Source organism: Phoenix dactylifera, chromosome 6, assembly GCF_051530095.1.
Source record: "Phoenix dactylifera cultivar Ajwa chromosome 6, Ajwa_hap1_PhDact_Kaust_v1.1, whole genome shotgun sequence".
NCBI lineage: Eukaryota > Viridiplantae > Streptophyta > Magnoliopsida > Arecales > Arecaceae > Phoenix > Phoenix dactylifera.
In genome coordinates this window covers 33,615,401-33,636,402 of record NC_143195.1, presented here as the reverse complement: position 1 = coordinate 33,636,402, position 21,002 = coordinate 33,615,401, and the positions used below count along the sequence as shown (strand labels likewise).

Here is a 21,002-nt window from a genome sequence, read left to right as displayed (position 1 = left end):
AACCTCCGTTTTTTTGAAGCGATTTATTCCCCGCTGCACTAATCCAAGAATTCTACGCAGACCGATCCTCGTACCATATTTCATGCCCTATGACAAGATCAGTAGGATTCACGTGGTCTTGCGAGACGGACCAATCTCTTCGCGACGCGTGGCTGCGAAGCCGATTGGTTTGAGGGCCCCGAACTATTTATTTTCTCCGAGAAACCCCGTTCTCCAGCGCGTTTTCCATTTAAGAGACGAAACAAGTATTCAGAACAAAAAAGACCTATCAGCGATCCGATAGAATCCTCGAAAAGCGTCGGGAGGAGCTCAAGAAAGAAGAGTCCGGAACCCTCCTCCGACGCCATCGAAGCTTCCCCCTGATCGCCTTCGTACGTTCTCTTCTTCTTCAAATCAAGAACAAGAACCGCTCTTCATCGTCTCCGATTCTAGGGTTTTCGGTGCCCGATTTGATGCAATCTTGAATTCTTTTCGTGTTCTTTCGTTCATAAATTCATAATTTGTGATGATTTTTGTTTGAACTTGTTTTCAGGTGGATCGCGATGTATTATTTTGAGTACGGGGAATGAGGGGTTGCTTTCGATTTTGGTGTTCTTGGTTGTTTGGTCGAGGGGGAGTAGCTGGAGTTCGTCGGCATGGCCGTGAATTACTTGTACGCCTCTGCCATCAGCACGGTGATCAGCCTTGTTGGTCTGCAATGGTGGACGGTGTCGCTTCTTGATGGGATGAAATCTGATGGTTTGGTTGATGAGAATGAGGTTGGCTCGAGGAGCGTCGAGCGGGAGATGGCACTGCTCTTGGGCTCGCGTGTTACCATCGCTTTGTTGGCGAGTTCTGTGCTTAATGTGTTCGTTCTTGTCATCGTGTGCCTCAAGGTATTTACGTTTATCTCGACAAAATTGACTTTTGAGTTGATGTGCTCTGCTGATTGATTATTGTCACTCAGGTTATTTGTGACGAGAATAGCCTCGTAATTGCATGATAATGATCAATGTCTAATTCTTCATATGAGAACTCCAACATCTTTGAAAAATAAGATAATTACAGACTTTGGATAGGGAAGGTATCAACTTGGGCCGATTAAGTCATCGAAAAAATTGCGAAAAAAAGCCATTATTTGAGGTAAGCCACTTTACATGACAAGATGAGATATCTCAATCCTTGTTCTTGAAAACCCCGACTCTTGCCTTCCCTTCATTCTTCCCCTCCACGTTGACTAACAATCTGCAACAAGGAAAACCCCATCTCATGTGTTCATGAAACAACCCTAAAACATGGCAAAAATCTCATATTTTAACATCACCTTCCCCTATTGTATGTCTTCCATCTTTGCTGCCATGCTTGAGGTTAGGCTGTCAATATTGAGGATTGGTTGAGAGTGGCGGCTTGTAAACTCTCAAAGCTCCTCAATGAATCCATAGAGGGATATCAAGAACCTGCCTGCTGGAACTTGAGGCTGAGTAACTGTGGTTGATGGTAGACAGAGAACAATGGGCCACTTGGGTCGCAACATCCCTTCAAGAAAGCTTAAGTAGGTGCTTGGAGGCCACTGATGCCTCTGGAGCTTCATTAAGGGCCGTGTCATGGAGTGTGGAGGAAAACAATGGGACTCTAAATCACAAATGCCTCATATTGTCAACCAAAGGCTCTTGTTCATGTGAATTCATAAGGGTTCAGATGAAATGTTGATTCAACTAGTGGGTCAAACAATTTTTTGGAAAAGCTAGAATGGTTTAGGGGGTTATGATTGGATTAGAAACTACTTGTTTTACAGTTCAACATGTTCAATCATAGTTTTTGAATATTACTTTCAACCATCAGGTCAAGCTACCTAAATTAGTTAATATATTACAAGTTAAGGGGAATATTAGTCATTGAATCTATATGTAATGGCTTTAGCTCGGGTCAGAACCAATGGGTAGAGAGGAAAGTGACCTTTTTTATCTTGCTGTTGGTTGAGGCCTTGGTATTAGTTTGTTTTCGCTTGTAGCGGGAAATAACTGCTTTAGATTTAATGCTGAAGATGCAGGCCAAGACAGCCCATGACTAACAACGCAAGATAATGCAGCCTATACATAAAAACCTCAAAACTTGCATGAGTCTGGGCCTTACATGGGTAATCAGGTCAGGTCTGGGTCAGTTGCACCGACACCATGTTATGTTTGTGGGTCGAGTTGGGTTTGGTTCAGGTGAACTTAAGGACATCGACCCAATCTGAGCCCAATTCAACCAACCCATTGCCACTACTATTGATGGGTTAGGTTAGGTTTGAATCAGGCTGATATAGTCTTGATATAGGATATTGACCCACTATCAAACGCTTGCTCAGATGGTATCATCCTTTGCTAGTTGGGCAAGGGGGCAGGGGTTTGATTCATGTTGGAGTTGGCCCTCAAAGGGTATAGGTATAGGGGAGAAAAAGGTGGGGATTATCCCCTTCTGATCTCAAAAAAAGGAATTAAAAAAAAAGAAGATACAGGATATTGACCCAACCCGAGCTTGACCCAAAGAAACGCATTGCCGACCCTATTAACTAGGTTCACCAGGATGTTTGGTAAAAGTGCTGTTATATTTTCTGAGTATGATCTTGAGAAAGGATAATACTAAGTGCTGCGCCCATTGAACAATGCATGCTTAACATCTAGCTAAAGAAATGTATTTACTTTGCACTTATAATATTTTTTGATCATATTTTTTTTTTTTATGTGCAGACCATATTCTTTGTGCAGTTATATCCTTCAGAGACTCGAAAAGTATTGGAACGCCTTATTCATTATCTAATTTACAAGGTGATGATCTTCCTTCTTCTGTCACCCACTATTTTCACTATATATGTTCTCGCATTCAAAATGGCAACCTAGTTGTACTTGTTTGTCTCATGAATCTCTCATAAGTATTACATATGCTGGATATGAGTAATTAATATGCTCTCTTTTATAATTAATTTTTGTCTCATAGGTAGTGTAATTTGCTTAACAAAGATGTTAATTCATTCCATTAATCAGGCATTTGAAAGATTATGCTAGAGCAACTATAATATTTTGACTGCTTCTGATTGTGTGCAGCTATAATATTATGTATTCACCTTAAGCTGTATGCATAAGTTCCACAACTCCCAGCTTACAATAAACAGGTTATTATTCATTATTTTTCTTTTACCAACATTGTTTTAGTTTCTTGTATGTAGAATCTCTTGAACATTTTCTTAGGTTCACTAGATCTAAGAAGTTTGTTAGCATGAGATTATAAATGTTTAATGCTTAGGGTGGAAATGCACTAGAGAAACAATTGTGTGGTCATGAACATTAGGGGGGAGTAAGGTAATTAAAAGTCTTTCCATGTTATGCTTAGTGCAAGAATGAAATTCCATTCTCTGAGGTGACTGAATGTGGGTAGTGAGCAAAGGAAACCAGGGATGTGAATCTCATACCATGGAAATAAGGTATCTAAAACAGATATTGGAGAGACCACTCTGACTCTGTATCTCCTGAATTTTTAATAGGATCAGAAAGGTGATCTAAAAGAAGATGATGAAGAAAGTGATCTTTAAACTTGGAAAGGAAAAAGTTGTAGGACCATAAGGTAATAGCTTTGTGTTTTTCAATGCATATTGTGAAACAGACAACATCTGGTTGACATGCTAAAGGAAATCTGTAGTAATCTTTGCCATTTCTTCTGTTGATTTATCATAAAACTGCATCCAAAGTGATCGCAAGATGGTTCAAAAGGCCTTTGGCAAACATAAATCACACTTATTTATTGGGCCTTTGTGGGAAGACATGATCGCAGTGGGTGCTTTAGTTCATGGCGGGAAATTTGGTCAAGGGAAAAGGGACTTGTCAACACTTGTAGGCTGTAATGCTGTATGTGTAAGTGACAATAGAACTGGTCGTTTTTTCCTATAGACTTCCTTAAGCAGAATTTACAGAAAAGTCAAAAAGATGATAGTCTTTGGCTGACTTGTGCCCATCGCTTCATGTTATCATGGACCTGGGTGTTTTATTTAGTGTAATATTTTTCCTTTTTTCGCCAAGTGTATAAATGTTATTTGTTAAAATGTAGACATGTTCTTGAACCAAAAGGTTTACACACCAGAAGGACAGCGTAACTCTTGTTTTGGAGTTGTAGTTGCAGTTACGGGGATATAAAGGTGGATTAGCATGGGAATTTAATATTCATTAATCTCAAAAATGAATCTCATTAAATGTGCATCAAGTATTCATTTTCATTTTGTGGTAGGATGGTCAATCGTAAAGGCAACTTTTTGATTTTTTTTTTTTAAATTGTTTTTAAGGTAATGAGTGCAAATGAAAAGAAAGCATCTACTTGTGGTTTAGTCAACTTGGAGAGAGCCTATGATTGGTCTTGCAAGAATTAGTGGGCATTTAAGTAGAATAGTGTACAAAATATTAATATGCTTACTGCCTTCATCTCTATGTTACTGTTTAATTACAAATTCATATCAATGACTTGTTGCTTCCATTGGTTTAATTACATATCCTTACCAGCTCCATGATCTAAAATGGGTAAGATCAGCTTGATCTTTTGATCCCATGATTGCAAATATCAATCTGAACCCAAATTACACTACAAAGTTTCATAGGTGTTTACCTATTTCGTATTATCAAAATTGTTAGTAAATGGGCATGTTATTAGTTCCTTCACTTCCGACATTATTGTTGCATTTTCTGTTTCACATGTTTGAGCAGGGAACTTTTCTTCCACTGGTCGTACCACCTAATATGTTTCAAGTGGTCCTGTGGTCAGGCTGGCTGGTCTTTCTTTGTTGCCTGAAGGTAATGTAAACAAAGCATGCCAGCTTATTTATGTTATATGGTAGCTTGAGACTGTCTTTTTATAGGTGTAACATATTCTGTTCATGTTTATAGATGTTCCAATCATTGGCCAGAGATCGGCTTGAGCAGTTAAATGCATCCCCCGCTGCAACACCTTCGAAATACTTTCGTGTTTTTTCGACCTTTTTGCTTGTTCTATTTGCAGACCTTCTATGGTAATGTTTCCTGATGCGTAAGCAATTATACTTTGGAATATCTCTTTGAAGCCTACTATCTTTTCTAGCTATCAATTAAATGTCAAATCTGACCTTGATGCATCTTATTCTCTTATCTTCATGTATGACATTATGACCTACATGGATAATAGATATATGGAAATTTTCATCCATGGTATTTTTCTATTGAATTATTCTGTAACTTTTGGTCTCTTTGCAACTAGCACCTAGGAAAACTATAATTAAAGGAGTAAAAGAACAATTGCTTCTGGTCGATATGACTGACACTCACCATTTCTGAAGCTCTGAGTAATCTAGACACTTTCTTTAGATTTCTTCAACTTAAGTTAACAAGGTTTGTTATATTCTGAAAGAGCATATAGTTAGTTGGTCTTTTGAAACCAGAAGGCTAGAAGCACAGCAAATTTTCTAATGAGCTTATTCTTGAAATATCAAGAACATTTATTATGAATGCAAACTTGAACAAAAACACAAAAGTTTATTGTTTATATATTAGTGTCTATTCGCTTTTAATTAGCAGCTGCAGTTCTGTTTTAGCAAATTGTAATCAGTAATTGTGTCTTGAGTGTAATGCCCCCTAAAAGTGATGCACAGCAATTGTACCATGTTTTCGTGACAAGCAAGCAAGGATTCCTATGTAGCATTATAAGGTTGGGAAATTTCTTGGATCACTCAGCTACGATGCTGAAACCAGTCATTATTTGGGCTAGGTTTCAAATAGAATGCCCCCATATTGGTTGGTATGTACTGATTAGCACAAGGTACCTTTCCCACACCCACACACAAAAAGAAAAGAAAACAAGAAAACAAGCTCGATGGCAAGCAGTACAGGGGTCGATTGGGGCCAATATGGGCTGAGTGGGGTTAAGAAATCATATCCAGGAGTGCCGAGTGCCAGTTGTGTCTATAATAGCCGGTATAGGCTGGTATTCTTGAGATTTGAAACCTTGATTTGGAGTCCAGTTGAGAATCACTTTTATTGTTTTTAATATTATTTCATGTCTGAAATAGTTTCATTCTATGACTATTTGTTGAATCCTGTTGAAGGTACTATGAAACTGGGACATGAAAAACATATCTTAACAAACAATTTACTTTCAATGATTCATGATCATATTTTCTATAATAATTCCGAAACTCATAAGGCTCTGCCCCATCAGATATCAAAGGTCACATACTTCGGTGAATTTCTTTAACATATTCCCACTTGCAACTAGTCTCTGGTGGATGGTTCATTTTATGCTTTTATAATTTATAACCTGGCTATCCTCTGATCTCATTCTTTAATGCTTCTTGCTTGTATACCGATAGAAGTAGATTGTATTGTGGGTTAGTTGTACAGAAGTGCAGCCTTTTTTATGGTTCACCTATAATTCTAGTAAAAAGTGAATAATGATCATTTGTTTTTTATCCACTCTACAAAGTCACAAATTGAGTCAAATAGATTCAAGTTATTAATAAATAAAAGGGGGGTGGAGGGTGGGGGGTTAACTAGTATCTATGTTTTTTATTTACCCGCAGTTTGCCCTTTTATTGCTGTATTCATATTAATTTACTTTTCCCTTTGCCTTTTATATCATCCTTGACATTTATGTTCAATACTATATTCCATATTTTATGGTAAGCTGTTATTTTGGTTCATCGAGTTTAACTTAAAACATAGATGTATTCATTTTGCTTGCCACCTGTTTTCCTTTAACCATTTTGGAAGTCTTATTTCTAGCCCTTTATCTTCTTCTGAATTGATTGTGTGTCTAGACTTTTGAATTGGGTATCTGCTGCCATAATCAATGCTAGACCTTTAGCTTGTATGTTTTCACATTTTACAGTAGCATGGAAAATTGTATTGCTTATTGTTCTGTTATTGAAGCTGCATAGTAAACTATGGAATTCTAGCTTAATAAACTAACAGTAGATATGAGCTCAATTTTTCCATTACTTATCTTTTGTTGCCCATGATACATCATGGTGTCAGTTTGTTTATCTTACAAGTTCCTCCGTTTACATGTTTGCAAGTTTTTTCTTCTTTACTTGATTATCAAACTTTGAATGCAGTTCTGTTTTTGCCTCTTATGAGGAACCGAAATTTCCTTTAATGAGGCATCTCCCACTAACAGTTTGAGTTTTCAGGATAAAGCTGTGTATGATGATCTACAAATCATCCGGTTCTAGTTTATTTGTTCTCTTGTTCTTCGAGCCTCTCAGTATTGTTTTTGAGACATCACAGGTACTTGCACCTAAGGATTCTGCAACGTCAAAAATTTAATTGTTTCTCCATGTTATAAAATGGTCACATCTCGTTGCCTGATGTGTGACCACAAGGTATTGCACATATTTATCAAAATAAGCTGTATTTCTTGTAGGGTTTGTTGATAACTTCAAAAAAGAGATATACATGATTTTACCAAGCTTAAGAAATATGGTTTTAATTTCAAATACTACAATCTTTCCTTTTAGTAAAAATATAGAGCTTATATTTCATGTCATTTTAGAGTGTATAATTATCGTCTATTATAATCCAACACATGACCGTGTAAGTTTTATGAAATTTAGGCTCTGTGATAGCCAAATTTTCAGCAATTTTTGTTTTCTACCTTTCTTTTAGATCTAATATCGACACACTTCTAGTTCATGTGAAGAACTTCAATGTTCAAAATAAATTTGACAAGATCCTTGTGGGATTGAATAAATGAAGAGCTAGATAAAATGCTGCACCACTTGCAATAAATTTTGCCCAGAAAGTCAGTTTTGGCTCAAGCTCTTATCTGGCCATGATTTCAGATCAGGTCTGACTAAAAACAGAACACTCTGGCTTCAGTTTTGTAGTTCTGGTCTGAAAATCTTTACCATGGTTTTCGTACAGAGATGTTAAACTGAACATAAGAAATGCATTAAAGGTCATATATAGCTACACAATCTCCTTAACGACTAATTATACTAGGTGAAATTTATCAGTGAAGCATCCTTGTGACATCTTTTGCAATTTGCTCTACTCATGTTTAGAATAGAAGACGTAGTTAACATTACAATTGAATGTCCTTGCATGTATGTAAACAATGTCAGAATCTTTCTGATGTGCAATTGTTTTCTCATAGGCTATCATAGTACATGGGTTTCAGTTGCTTGAGATTTGGCAACGGCATTCCATTGATAGTGGTGGTGATTTCTTGGGCTCCGATACTTCTTACAAAATAGTGGCAGGTATTTATAAGTTTTACTATCTATTTATTAATCTATATTTATATATAGAGTCAGACTCGGCTACACTCGCGTGGATCTCCACTCAGATTTGGTCTGGTTTGTATTGGACAATGGAAGTCCCACATTGATGATCCAAGCCTTTGGATGTGATATACTATCTCTGAACTACTTATACACTAAAAATTATATGATTTAGAGTAAGGTTCGCCGTCTCGGTACCGGACCCCGTATCGATACCATTTTATTATAATGTTGGTATGCGGTACGGTATGAGATGGCGAGGCATACTAAGTATCGGTATGGTACGAGATTGCGTACTGGTTCAATACTGATACGATACGGTAAGGCCAATAAAGTTAGGTAACGAACGTACGACAAACCTTGATTTGGAAATTCCTAACCTATGCATCAAGTAGTCAAAAAAAATTAGATAGTCTCAATAGAATTAAAGCTCTCTAAATATCATTAAAGCTGTCTAAATAACATTAAAAAATAGTCTAAATTGGATAGCCAATTTATAAGTAGTTTTTATAAATTTTGGTCATACATTTAAGTTTTCAACACAGATGATGCTTGCAATAAAGTCAAGAGTAATTCTGTATTTGTTGGATGATAGTGATCTCATCACTTGTGATATTGCTCCATTGATTCAGATAGAAGGAATGCTTCTTTTTTTTCTTGATTAATAAATGGAAGGAATATCTGATGGATAGCTGTGATCTCATTAACCAATTAATTAATGTTTCTTTCCCCTTCATTTATGTGATGAAACATGTTTGATGCACTGCACATGACCAAAAATTTAGGAGGAACACATATTTGATAGATATCTCTGATCCCCTTGAACAATAACTGTTTGGGATGTAAATGTTTTGTCTAGACATGCATGTACATATATATGGGTGAATGTATGCATCTATGTTGTGTGTGCATGGTCTGGGTAGTTAGCAAACCATAGAACATTAGCTGAAAGAGAGAGAGAGTGTGTGAGAGAGGACTGTAGCAACTAGAAAAGGGAGTTTCTTTAAAGAATGCCTCGGATTTGTGGCAACCTTACCCAGTCACTAGGCTCCAGTGTTATATCTAATAGGTATGATTCTTGAAATCGAGGAAGAGAAATGGAAATTTGCCAAGTCTTACCTAGTCAGTGAACTAGTGGAACTGAAATTTCCCGATCTTTTGTCGCAACATTCCCTCACTCTCATCATGGGTTGATCTTCTTTTATGATGATTTGATTTTAAATATTTTTCTAATTTTTAGTGACACAATAATCTTAAGTTTGTGTGACGTTCCTTATATTTATCTTAGTTTGTTCAATGTAGGGATGTTTCTGCTGTCTTTGGCTTGGATTTTGATGTGCTGCCACTTCTAAGTTGTTTGTACAAAAGAGTGTTCTGGAATCATGACTTAATTATGATTGTTCTTGCAGGTTCTTTATCTGAATGGAAGGGAATTCTCATTCGAAATTGTGGTTTTCTCCTAGAGATGATGGCTTTTTTAATGGCAGTTGGTCATTACTTGATCATCTGGTGGCTTCATGGCATGGCATTTCATCTAGTGGATGCAGTCCTTTTCCTAAACTTGCGTGTTAAGTGTTATTATTTGTCGGTCATTCTTTTTGAGCATTAATATCTTATCAATGGGAAAATTATGATTTCGATGTTTTTCCTTGTCGCTATCATGATAAGCAGGCTCTTGTAAGTGCAATTGTGAAGCGGGTCAGGGCATATATCAAGTTAAGAAAGGCATTAAGTTCTCTCAATGGAGCTCTTCCTGATGCTACATATGAAGAGCTTTGTGCATTCGATGATGAATGTGCTATCTGCAGAGTAAGTAATTCTCTTAAGTTATGCTTCAAAAGTCAAAACTGTTGTTCCGTATCTATTTTGTGGGAACATAATTGCTTGTGTAAACTACAGGAACCAATTGCTAGGGCAAAAAAGCTATCATGCAATCACCTTTTTCATCTTGCGTGCTTGAGGTCTTGGTATGATCTATATGCCTCTCTTATAGTTGGCATCCCCCCATTTCTCTCTCTATACACTGGAACTAGATAATTCAGCAATTCAACCATATGGTGATATTTTGCATTCTAGGATATAGCTGATTTGAAGGCATTATATACATGAAATGATAAACCACTATTGCTCATAAAATGTCTTATAAAAGGTTTTATCTTGTCTTACGCAGCCATTGGTACAGGTGCTAATTTTCAAAATTCTTGAAGTGTTCAGCGCTTAGCCTCCAATAAACCTGATAGGACACTCCCATATAATTTTTAGTAAGAGGGTATGTGTATGCATGATAAAACCATTTTGATTTTCGACTTGTTTGTAAAACCTTTACAGCTTTTGGCAGCAAAATTTGTTGCTTCAGAAAAAGTGAAAATGAAAACAAGGAATGGCAGAACTACTGTGCAAATGCTATCTGCAACATTCATTTCCATGGGGTGTCTCACTAATTTGTAGGGAAACAGAAACACAAAAAACATCAACAATACCAAACAGGCCCTAAAAATTAATTATTAGAAGTAAAATAGTTTTGGTTGTGCACACACGTCGCCAGCTTGTAACCTGTTAGTGCTTTTTGAATAGTGGCCAAGGAAAACACCATGAATAATTTGAGAACTTTAGAATCTTTTGGAGAGCATTGTTACAATGCCTTCAAAGGGAGACTCCAGAATACAACCTCACATGTCAAAGTGCTTGGCTGATGTAACTATTTAAGTAGGACACTATTTTTAAAGTCTGAAGTAGGGTTGTGCTGTGATGTGTTATTTTTGACTGTCTACAACTATTGGTACTATAAGATTCTACAAAATCTAGTTTTGCAAGATCCTAGGGTTTTTATACGTAAGTTTAGGCCATTTTTCAATGAGTTTGCATCATTTAATCCATTTTGATTCCCATGTTTAAAAAAAACGAAAAGAAAAATCAAAACCTCTGAAAACACTTTTACTGCTTTTTCATCTCAAAGCAATTGTTGTGTCATGTGCTTACTGATATTGATCAAATTATGTTGTCTTTAATCTGTAAGGACAGCTCTAAGAAAAAAACTAATGATTTGTGATATTAAACATTTTTGCAATTTTTATAATCTAAAGTACTGCACTTTAGTGCAAGTTTAATGCCACATCACAACAAGGCACTTAATATTTGACTGCGTTAATAGTTCAAAATTAAAATCAATTATTTTATGGACATAATAATGGGTGTTACAATGTGGAAGAAGTATTATTGGGTGTGTAAAACAGAAAGTATAGATTTTCCTCATTATTAATTAGGTGGCTGTAGCATATTGGCAACTTTTCTTTCTGCAGTTTCTAAGCCAGGCTTGGAAGAAGTTTAGATTAATTTTTCATTGGATAACAATTCAACATGTCCTCTAGTCAAAAGCCTGTGCGTCCAAAGAAACGTGTTGGATATACCAAGCTCTGCAACTCGCTGGTAGTTATGTAAAATATATACTTTTAGTACATCATTGCTGAGATGTTAACAGGGTTCACATGGTCCTCCATGTGACTATGATGTGTTAAAATAAAATGCAATCATTTCAGATACCTGTTCATTTCTTAGCATGTTCTGATATATTATAGGTAGTTTATGCTATGCATCCCAATTTAGTGAGCAGTCATCTTCTAACTCAGGGTTGTCTGATTGTTGTCATACTATTTGCTTTGAATCGACTTTTAAGAAAATAATATGATAGTTATCCATTTTATTGTGAGATGAAAAGGGACATTTTCTGGATGTTCAGATTGAGTTGTTTGGTCTGTTTTATGCAAGGTCAGAGGGCTTTGTACATCTGTTTTTCCTGTTTCTTTTCTTTCTTTTTTTTTGGGGGGTTGGGGGGGGGGGGGGGGGGGGGGGTTGGTGGTGCATGGAAGTGATTCTTTTATGATTGAGTAATTTCTAATCAATTGATTGTGGTTGCATGATACCTGTCTGTATTTTCCCTTTTTTTTCATGTAGCTTGTTCAGCCCTTATGTTTCCATTAAATTGTATGAGATGCATTATTCTATTATGAAGTTAAAGAAAATTAAAATCATAGAGTCAAGTGATAAAAATTATTGAGATCTGGGGCCTTAGAAATGAAAAATTGATGAGAAGAATGAGTATAAAAGCTCAGAAGAAAAGCCCTCCATATTAAAGTGATAAGCAGCAAGGATTTAGGTGTTAGGTATGTAGCAATTTGAAATCTATGATATGGATTCTATTGGTTAGAGGTGGGAATGGTACAGAGGGATCTACAACATTGTATCATATGTTCATTTGTGCTAGTTCGCATGGACATGGGAGTAGCAACTTATCATCATGTAACTTCTACCTAAGTTAATCAGATTGCTCTGGAAACCCATGGGAACTCAAACCTGCACCTGCTTCCTAGTTGCTTTATGTGGTTTTACAATATCTGCTTCCCTTCTCCTACACATACCTGCTTCTGAATCAACACCTTCTACAATGATTTGTTTTCATCCAGTTCTCCTCTCCTTAACTAAAGAATGCCAATAACATGATTTAAACTTTTAGCTAACCTAAATGTGAATAAGACCAAATTTTTTTTCTGCAAAAAAAATGTGTATTTTGAGCTGAAATTGATCTAAAAGCAACTTAAGTTTTGGGGTTTCAGTCAATTTTAGCATAAATTTAAACAATTTGATTGAAACCAACCAATTTTGTTGATATTTCCTTAAATCAATATATATGAGGCCCATTAGCTTTATTTTGGAACCTCTAATCCTTTTACTGAGAGAGGAATCCAAAAGGGTTTTTTTTTTAAGAAAACAGAGAATTTGGAATATCATATATTTCAAAGTGAGTATACTTGCTTGGTGTACAGGTTCTACTCATGATGCAGTAATTTTGTTCATTCATATTGTTTTTTTAGTTCCTTTATGTATTTATGATAATATTTGTTGCTATTGGTATGTTGCCTTCATTATCTGTCTTTTAATAACTATTGTACATGAATGCTTTTCATAATTATTCTTTTGCTACTGCTATAACTATTGCTTGAGTTGATTCATTTGGATAATTTACTTAGTTATGAGATGCCTTGGTCACTAGACAGATCTTAAAGTCTCGCTGTATTGTTGTTATATTGCTAGCTAACAATGTACTCTACAATGAATAATGGGTAATATATTTTCTTAAACTTGCACAAACATTCAAAACTTTTTCTTTCTTTTTTCCCTTTTTTGGGTTATTTAATATATAAATACTTTTTATGATTTTTAGAAGGTTCAGGTTCGTAAAGACATCATGCCCTTGCATATTATACTTTGATGTAAAGTTTAGAATGTTTACTTTTTTGCTATTTTCTTTCCCTTTTTTTTACCCTGTAGTTTCTTTTTTTTTAAGGCGAGGATCAACACCAGAAAAACCAAAATTATTGTATTTACAAAAGGTTCCATTCCAGATTTGGGCCAGTACTGATACCAAATCCAGGTTTCAGAATTTCATAGCAATTGAACATCCACATTAAAACCTCAAATATCCAAGACTTAATGTTATCATTTCCTTTCTTTATAGGTTCATCTTCCTCTTGAAGTTCATTATGGTATTCCCATAATGCAACTTGCAATTTTAAGATCTGCATCTATTAATTTGTAGTGGCATAATTGAAAGATAGCTAAACCTTTTCTTATGGCTGCAAAAATGGAGACTGGAGACTGAATTGGTTTTGTTAAATTTTTCATCTTGACAGAAACAATTAAATATTTCAAACCAAGGATGCTTGAAACATGTTTGAGGTAAAAAAAAAAACTGTAATGGATAATTTTGCTTGTTTTCATTAGTTGCGTGAAGGGAGCTTATAAGTAACTGGTACATATCTCTATTTTCTTTTTTAATATATTTGTGAATTTTCAACAATCATGGGATTTGGATAGGTCATTAGGGTGTTACATCTCTACTTTTCTTAAATTTTGGATCAAGAAGTTCTATATCATATGTAGCTTGCTTGAGGGAGCAAAGAAGAGAAAACATGGTTTAATTAAGGTTAACAACCTTGAAGTGGTTATTAGGAGATCTGGATCCTGTCGAAGTGAACCATCTTCTTCTCACTCTTCTCCATATTCTATATATTTGTTGTTAAGATATGACAGGGTCATATCAGTAACCATCTCTGTGGTTCTTCATTAGCTTTAACTTATCCTATATGCAATTTTTTTTAATAAAAGAATTGAAGAGTTGTTTTTGACTTTGATTTGCTTCGGTATATAGCTATATGGAATATAGCTACTTGTTTTCAATGGGCACATGGTTGTGCAATTGGTGTGTGTGTTTTCATGTGCTTTTGTGGTGGGGATGGGGGGTGGGTCTGCCCAAAGTACTTTTTTGCAATAGTTATGTTGATTCTTAATCCTCTTCGTAAGCAGGACCATAACTAGTGACTGTCCTAAAGATCTTGTCCTGTTCATTTACTTTATATTGTGATTTAGATGCATCATTCTCTATAATATACAAGATGGTTTTCTATTCATAGTTGATTATGGATTGTGATGGAATGCTATTCTTGCTCTTTGCTATTGTATCTTAATTTTCTTTGTAATTGTTTCCAGGTTAGATCAGGGCTTAACTGAAGTGTATTCTTGTCCTACATGTCGAAGGCCTCTTTTTCTGTCTAATACTCAAGATGGCACAAGCTCTGCGACAGGAGAACTTTCCAATGTTGGGCAACTTGCTGAGCAGTTAAATTTGGGATTGAACCTGCGGAGAATATCTGGACATACACCACCTTTTGGGGCATTTCCTAACCTGCAACACAATCCTTCTGATACAATGTGGAGGTTATCTTAATTTTATTTCTCTATTTGTTATGAAACTCAAAATAAAAATGCTTTGCATATATCTTAGTACAGCTATTTTCCAGTTGCAGCATGCATTATATTATTGTGGTATGGCAATTGTTGGCCTTGCTGGTGACCTCCTTTTAGATGCATTTTCATCTTGTGTCTTTCATGCACTATACTACATGGCATGTCTCCCTTTATTCAGTTTTATACTTCATACCCATGAAGGTCCGCATATTATTCTGGAAAGCTGTTTTTTTACCAAATTTACCAGTATGTCCTCAATTTTATGTTGTTTAGTAGAATAGTTAAATGCATGATTGATAATTCTAATTGATCATTCTATATATCTTCCTCTGTTTAGAGGCTGGAATTATCTAAACTAGGGTAGCGCACCTAGGGCTACTAATGAGTTAGGTTGAGCCACAACAGAACTTCTTTAAATCTGGGTCCAAAAATTATGTCTGACGGCAAGCAATCATAAATGGACACTGCATCTGGTCAGTTCTATGAGTTAAACTTAAAACTAACATGGTTATCAGGTCCTTTTGTTTATAGGGCTGAAAATTTATCAGATGTGGATCGGATATTGGCAATATTCATATCTATATCCATATGTTTCAACAGATACAAATACAAATACGGATATTAAATGATACCAAAACTAGTATCCATATTTTTAAAATCGGATATGGATATGAATTGGATATTAAGCATATCCATATTTGTTCTAAAGTGATATGAATACTAATCAGATATAAGCATAGCTATATTTTTTCTATCCAGATACAAATATAAGTCACATATTCTTTTTGGATATAAAATCAAATTTTGAGCGGAATTTAATAATGAGAACTGACATTAATGACATAATTATAAAGAACAGAAACAATGAAAGAATTGCATTTTAACATTTGAAAATAATTCAGCAAACATTTACTGAAAGCAAGAAGTAGATCATAAAAATCTAAATATAAAAATATATTTAGGAAAAGCAAATAATAAGTATCCTATATCTTCAACAGTCCCACTAGTAGATATAATGTATAACAACTGCATACAATTTACAGGAAATGGAATATGTGGTAACCAGAAACACATGTAGAAAGGTACAAAATAGTATAATGATGCACAAATATATACCAATGAGCATTATGTTGCAAATATATGGAAATTCATCACTTAATTAAATTGAAAACTAATAATCCCTGTTATCAACTTTATCTATGATTTATACCACACAGCGACAAATACATAATCATGAGCCAACTTATTAAAGAAGCAGTATTTTTTATTTTAAAAATTCGAGTTGGTTGAATTAATTATATAAATAGATACACATACATGGAACCAAACATGAAATTAACAAATACTCTTTACTAATTATAAATTGACATAATTATAAACTAATTTATTAAAGAAATATATTTTTATTTCAAAATTCGAGTTGGTCCATGCTAAATTGTTACTTATTAACTGTCTGAATAGATAAACATGCATTCAATAAAACATCAAATTAGTAAATACTCTTAACTAATTTTTAATTGATATCGTTAATTCTTACTTTATTTCCTTTTTATTTAATAATTGCTTACACTTTGCATAAATCTCATGATATAATTTAAAGGCATGCAATATATTTCTAAACATAATCAAAGTAACTTATAATGAATTCGGATTGATATTAATGTAATATTCTTCCTTGTTCCTATCCAAATTTTGAACACTCTCAACAAGAAGCAATCTACAAGGGCAATGGGATGGCTATTAGAGTATCAGTTATCAAAGAGAAGGCATGAGAGAGGAGAACGGGAAGAAAACAATGATACCTATGCAAAGATTAGGGGAATCTTTGGGGACAGCCCAAAGATTCTGTCGGTCGTCAAACAATGAAGGTAGCTGAGATGTGAGGTGTGTGAGAGAAAACCCAATCACAGTCGTCAATGCTGTGGTGGTGTTTGTCAACAATGAGGGGCAGCTAAGACCCATGATGTAAGGGAAGAGGACTAGGCCTATAAGGCTTGTTTGCCCAGATGTGTCGATTTTCAATCAGGAAGGAGCAGGACTGGGCTTGAGAGCACTTATCACAGGTTGGGAGGTCATCGCTCATTGCTGGTCTGGGAGGAGCAGGTGATGGAGGTGAGGGAAATATGGGATCTAGGGCATGGCCATAGAGTATGTCGGGAAGCTGACTAACAAAGGTTTCGTCAGAGTAGCTGATGCTGCCGGCCACTCGCCAATCAGAGAGTAGTTGATGGAGGTATGGTAGGGGCAGCTGGGTATAGGGCACGGCCACGTAGTATGTTGGGGACTTGACTAGCAGGGGTTTTGTCGATGGTTGATGTAGCCGATGCTTCTGGCTGCTTGTCACTGATCAGAGAGGAGCTGTTGATGGAGGCATGTTAGGGGCAGATGGGTGTAAGACACAGCCACGGAGTATGTTAGGGAGGGGAGCAAACCAGAAGATCCTTGAGGTCACTCGCTAGTGGGCTAGGACTCATCGTCGGTTGGAGAGGAGCAAGGCAACGGTGGGGGCGAGCAAGCCGAACCTAGGACAGGGTAAGGAGATGCGAAAGAGGGTGTCGAAGTCTTGGACGGGAATAGGATTCGGAACATTGCAAGTTACATGGTTAACAGGCTAACAGGGTTACGAGGGCTCTTTTTCTTTTCATATTAATGTGGATGTCCGGATCTGAATCTGAGAAAATTCTAAAGGCATGATTTGCAATTATAAATCTGAATTCATATCCAAACCCAATCAAATGCAAAGATTTGTACCCAAATCCAATCCAAACCATTTATGGAAATGGATACGGTTGGATTTATCAGACTCATTTCCTAGCCTATTTGTTTATGATTAGATCCAATTTTCCAATAGATGCACTAGTTCTTAAGTGTTTGGGTTATATGCGTGCGCGCATGTTTGTGTTATATAAGCACACGCGCGCACACACATACTTACGTATATACATACCTCTCTCTCTCTCTCTCTCTCTCTCTCTCTCTCTCTCTATATATATATATATATATATATATATATATATATATATATATATATATATATATATATATGTATGTACACACACACACACATATATATATATATATATATCATGCATGCATGCGTACATACACACGTCTATAATGCCTCTCTGAAATCCCTAACATCCTCCCTAACATCCAAAAATTTCCAAATCTTGTCCGGTTCCCTCTTCCTCTTTGCCCCCTCCGATGACTCCCTCCATGGTGCAGAACCTGGCGGTGATGAAGCACAGAGACCTGATCGGCCACTTTGAAATGATGGGGTGGTGCATGCAGCACGGTCCTGAGACCAGCTGCTGATAGACAACGTCTAGATCCAGGCTCAGACCACCAAGAAGCAACCGAGGGCTGTCGCCTTCCCCATCAACCATACCCTCTTCTGCTACCTCTCTCTCACCAATGCCGCCCTCCTTTCCTCGAAACCCTAGCCGGAGTATGTATATGATGAGTATATAGTCGGAACAGTTGCTCTGTATTGTATAAAACTGAGAAAAACTCTGATAACATGTTATGTTCGACTTGAAAAGATTTTATGTAGGAGTGCTGAAAGTGGGCATGTAATGGTGAGGACGTCTTGATTTCTGTATATTTTTTTTAAGTGTTGAGTAACATCATAATGTTACCGAGGGTTGGTAAATGCAGAGTCAAACAAAGGGCTGGTATCTTATTGTGAAGTTAAAGCACTATTAGAATAAATTATTTTCCCTGTTTTCTCCTGTGTAGCTGCACAGAAATAAAGCCATAAAATTTGATATGCACCAATGGATTACCTTTATGGTGGCATGGTATGTTAAATCTCCCTCTCTTGGCCTGTGCAGGGAAGTTGGTTTTGATTCCAGTTGGGCACCTCCGTGGCTAAATCAAGGAATGGATGTTGCTGGTTCATCCAGTGGAATCAGGTCAGGTGGGCTTAATGGAGTCCAGATGATGATGAGGCAGCTGACATCTGTCAGTGATAACTATGCTCATGGTTCATTAGATGATTCTCCTTGGATCTTGTGGCCTAATCAGCAAGCTTCAGGTTCCTCTGTTCCTCCATCCTCCTCCCTCAGATACACCAGAAATACAGCTGGCCTGCAGTTTAGAGACACTGCACCCACTGTAAATGGAAACATGCCGGATATACTTGCCATGGTAGATAGAGTGCGAGAAGTTTTGCCCCACATGCCTGATGAACTAATTATTCAGGTATGCTCCAATTTGATGCTACTTGTGATTAGCCAATCGAAGCCTGACATCGTCAAATCCTTCGCTCTTCTTGCAGGACTTGTTGCGGACCAACAACATCAACATTACTGTGAATAATCTTCTTCTAGCTCAATAATAACCGGAACATCCCCAGTACGTGTATATGCTTGTTAACACATCAAATTGTCTGCAAGTATTGTATACTAGAAGCAACTGAGATAGGTGAGGGTTATGGTGTCGAATTAATTCTATAACCGCCCACTCCTGCTAACGCCTGCCTAATCGATCATGTTTCCGGCCTATCGCTCTTATCCCATCGATCTAATGTGTAGAAATTCTATGCCAACAAACACAGTTTATGAAAACTTGCACCTGATGTTAATAAGCTGTGCAAAATCAGTGTTTGCCATGACTTGTACATGATATAATTGATGAGAAAAGAATGGAGAAACGTGTGGTCTCTGGCTAGGTCACGACGCGACCATCACCCTAAAAGCTGTTTTGATTTATGTTGAGAAAGGAACTCAAAAGAAGGGCTTACGGTAAACGAATTGCAAACGAAGAGCTTGTCCTCTGGCTGGGTCTACCATTTCAAGGAACAGGAGATGCTGTTTAGCAGGAGCAGCTAAAATAGGATGACATGGGTCGGACGACTACCGAGTATCGAGGTCGGGCAATTTGAACAGTTGCTATCCTTGAGTCAACTGTTTGAGGAAATTTTTAAAATGTAAAACTCAAAACGTCACCACGCTTGCTCAGGAAGCCTGGTGAACTTTAAAAGCTCTGGTTCTGTAATTAGTGATTTCTAGAGGCTTCATCGGGTGGACTTATGTTATTCTATTGATATATTGTTTTTTCCTCCCTTGGATTGCAAAAGGTTCCAAGAATAAATAGTACAATATGATAAATTTTACAAGATAGGCTTCCATAAAAGAGAATCGAAGCCATCCAGAATATGGTCTTATGTATATCATATACAGCTCCAGTTTTTCTTTGAAGCCGCATTTGTGCGCCAAGTTGCGGACTCATTGAGTGCTTGTCTTGTGCAATTGAACTGATGTCTCCGCAACCTGCTCCTCTAAGTACTTGGTATTTGCCAAAAGATTTCGCATGTATCGTGGTGGTCTTGTGATTCGTGGGTGCAGTTTAGGCTTACTATGAAGCACAAGTGGAAACAAAAGCTCTCTTGGGTTCATAAAACAAATTTAAGTAAATCTTTTATGCAAGGAAAATAGAAGATCTAGTGGCTGCCCTGAACGGGCTTGCTAGATTCAATTTTCCTTTCTAACATCAGAGCATGCTCACTTAATTCAAGCAAATAATTTTTTGGCATATGAACAGAGGAACTATAAAGAGGGATGCTTTTGAATTTTTAGGATGACTAGGAAATACCTATATTCCCTTTTTTTTCCTTTTTTTTTTTCTTTTTTTTGGTACACCGGCTCCTTACACCATACGTAGATGAGTGCAGCCAAAAAATTCAGAAAAGAGAAGCTAGCTTAGCGGTTGGGGAACATCCTCCTGAGTCATCCAAAGAAAATCTCTCGAGTGATGCGCCGTGTAAGAGGCCACCCAGTCAGCAGTTGTGTTAGCCTCCCGATTCACATGCGTAGCCCTAAAGGAGCCACAGTCCCCTGCCATCCGCTGTATGTCACAAAGCAAGGACTGCTCGTCCGACTCGGAGAGTCGCCCACAGATCCCCTCGATTACTGCCGTCGAGTCACCCTCTATATGGATATACTCT

The 21,002-nt window shown here is 36.7% G+C and overlaps 1 protein-coding gene across 2 annotated transcripts; it reads left to right on the top strand.

The window, feature by feature from the left end:
* Positions 1–215: 215 nt before the first annotated feature.
* LOC103712148 (E3 ubiquitin protein ligase RIN2-like) lies at positions 216–19,654 on the top strand. 2 transcript variants are annotated; one of them, XM_008798585.5, is made up of 13 exons: positions 216–371; positions 533–875; positions 2,712–2,789; positions 4,710–4,796; positions 4,890–5,011; positions 7,163–7,259; positions 8,128–8,233; positions 9,664–9,821; positions 9,926–10,063; positions 10,154–10,221; positions 14,798–15,025; positions 18,889–19,258; positions 19,335–19,654. In XM_008798585.5, the coding sequence occupies exons 2-13, from the start codon at positions 636–638 to the stop codon at positions 19,392–19,394; spliced, it is 1,752 nt and encodes a 583-aa protein (XP_008796807.4). In that variant the 5' UTR covers positions 216–371; positions 533–635; the 3' UTR covers positions 19,395–19,654. The 2 variants fall into 2 exon arrangements, with proteins under 2 accessions (XP_008796807.4, XP_008796808.4); XM_008798586.6 differs by having other exon boundaries at positions 216–440.
* Positions 19,655–21,002: the final 1,348 nt, after the last annotated feature.

What these genes read in the sequence shown, in the direction of transcription:
- LOC103712148 (XM_008798585.5), top strand. Translation starts at nt 636, where the DNA reads ATGGCCGTGAATTACTTGTACGCCTCTGCCATCAGCACGGTGATCAGC. An exon ending in CCTTCTGATACAATGTGGAG is followed by an intron (nt 15,026 to 18,888) that starts GTTATCTTAATT and finishes TGGCCTGTGCAG; the next exon opens with GGAAGTTGGTTTTGATTCCA. An exon ending in CTGATGAACTAATTATTCAG is followed by an intron (nt 19,259 to 19,334) that starts GTATGCTCCAAT and finishes CTCTTCTTGCAG; the next exon opens with GACTTGTTGCGGACCAACAA.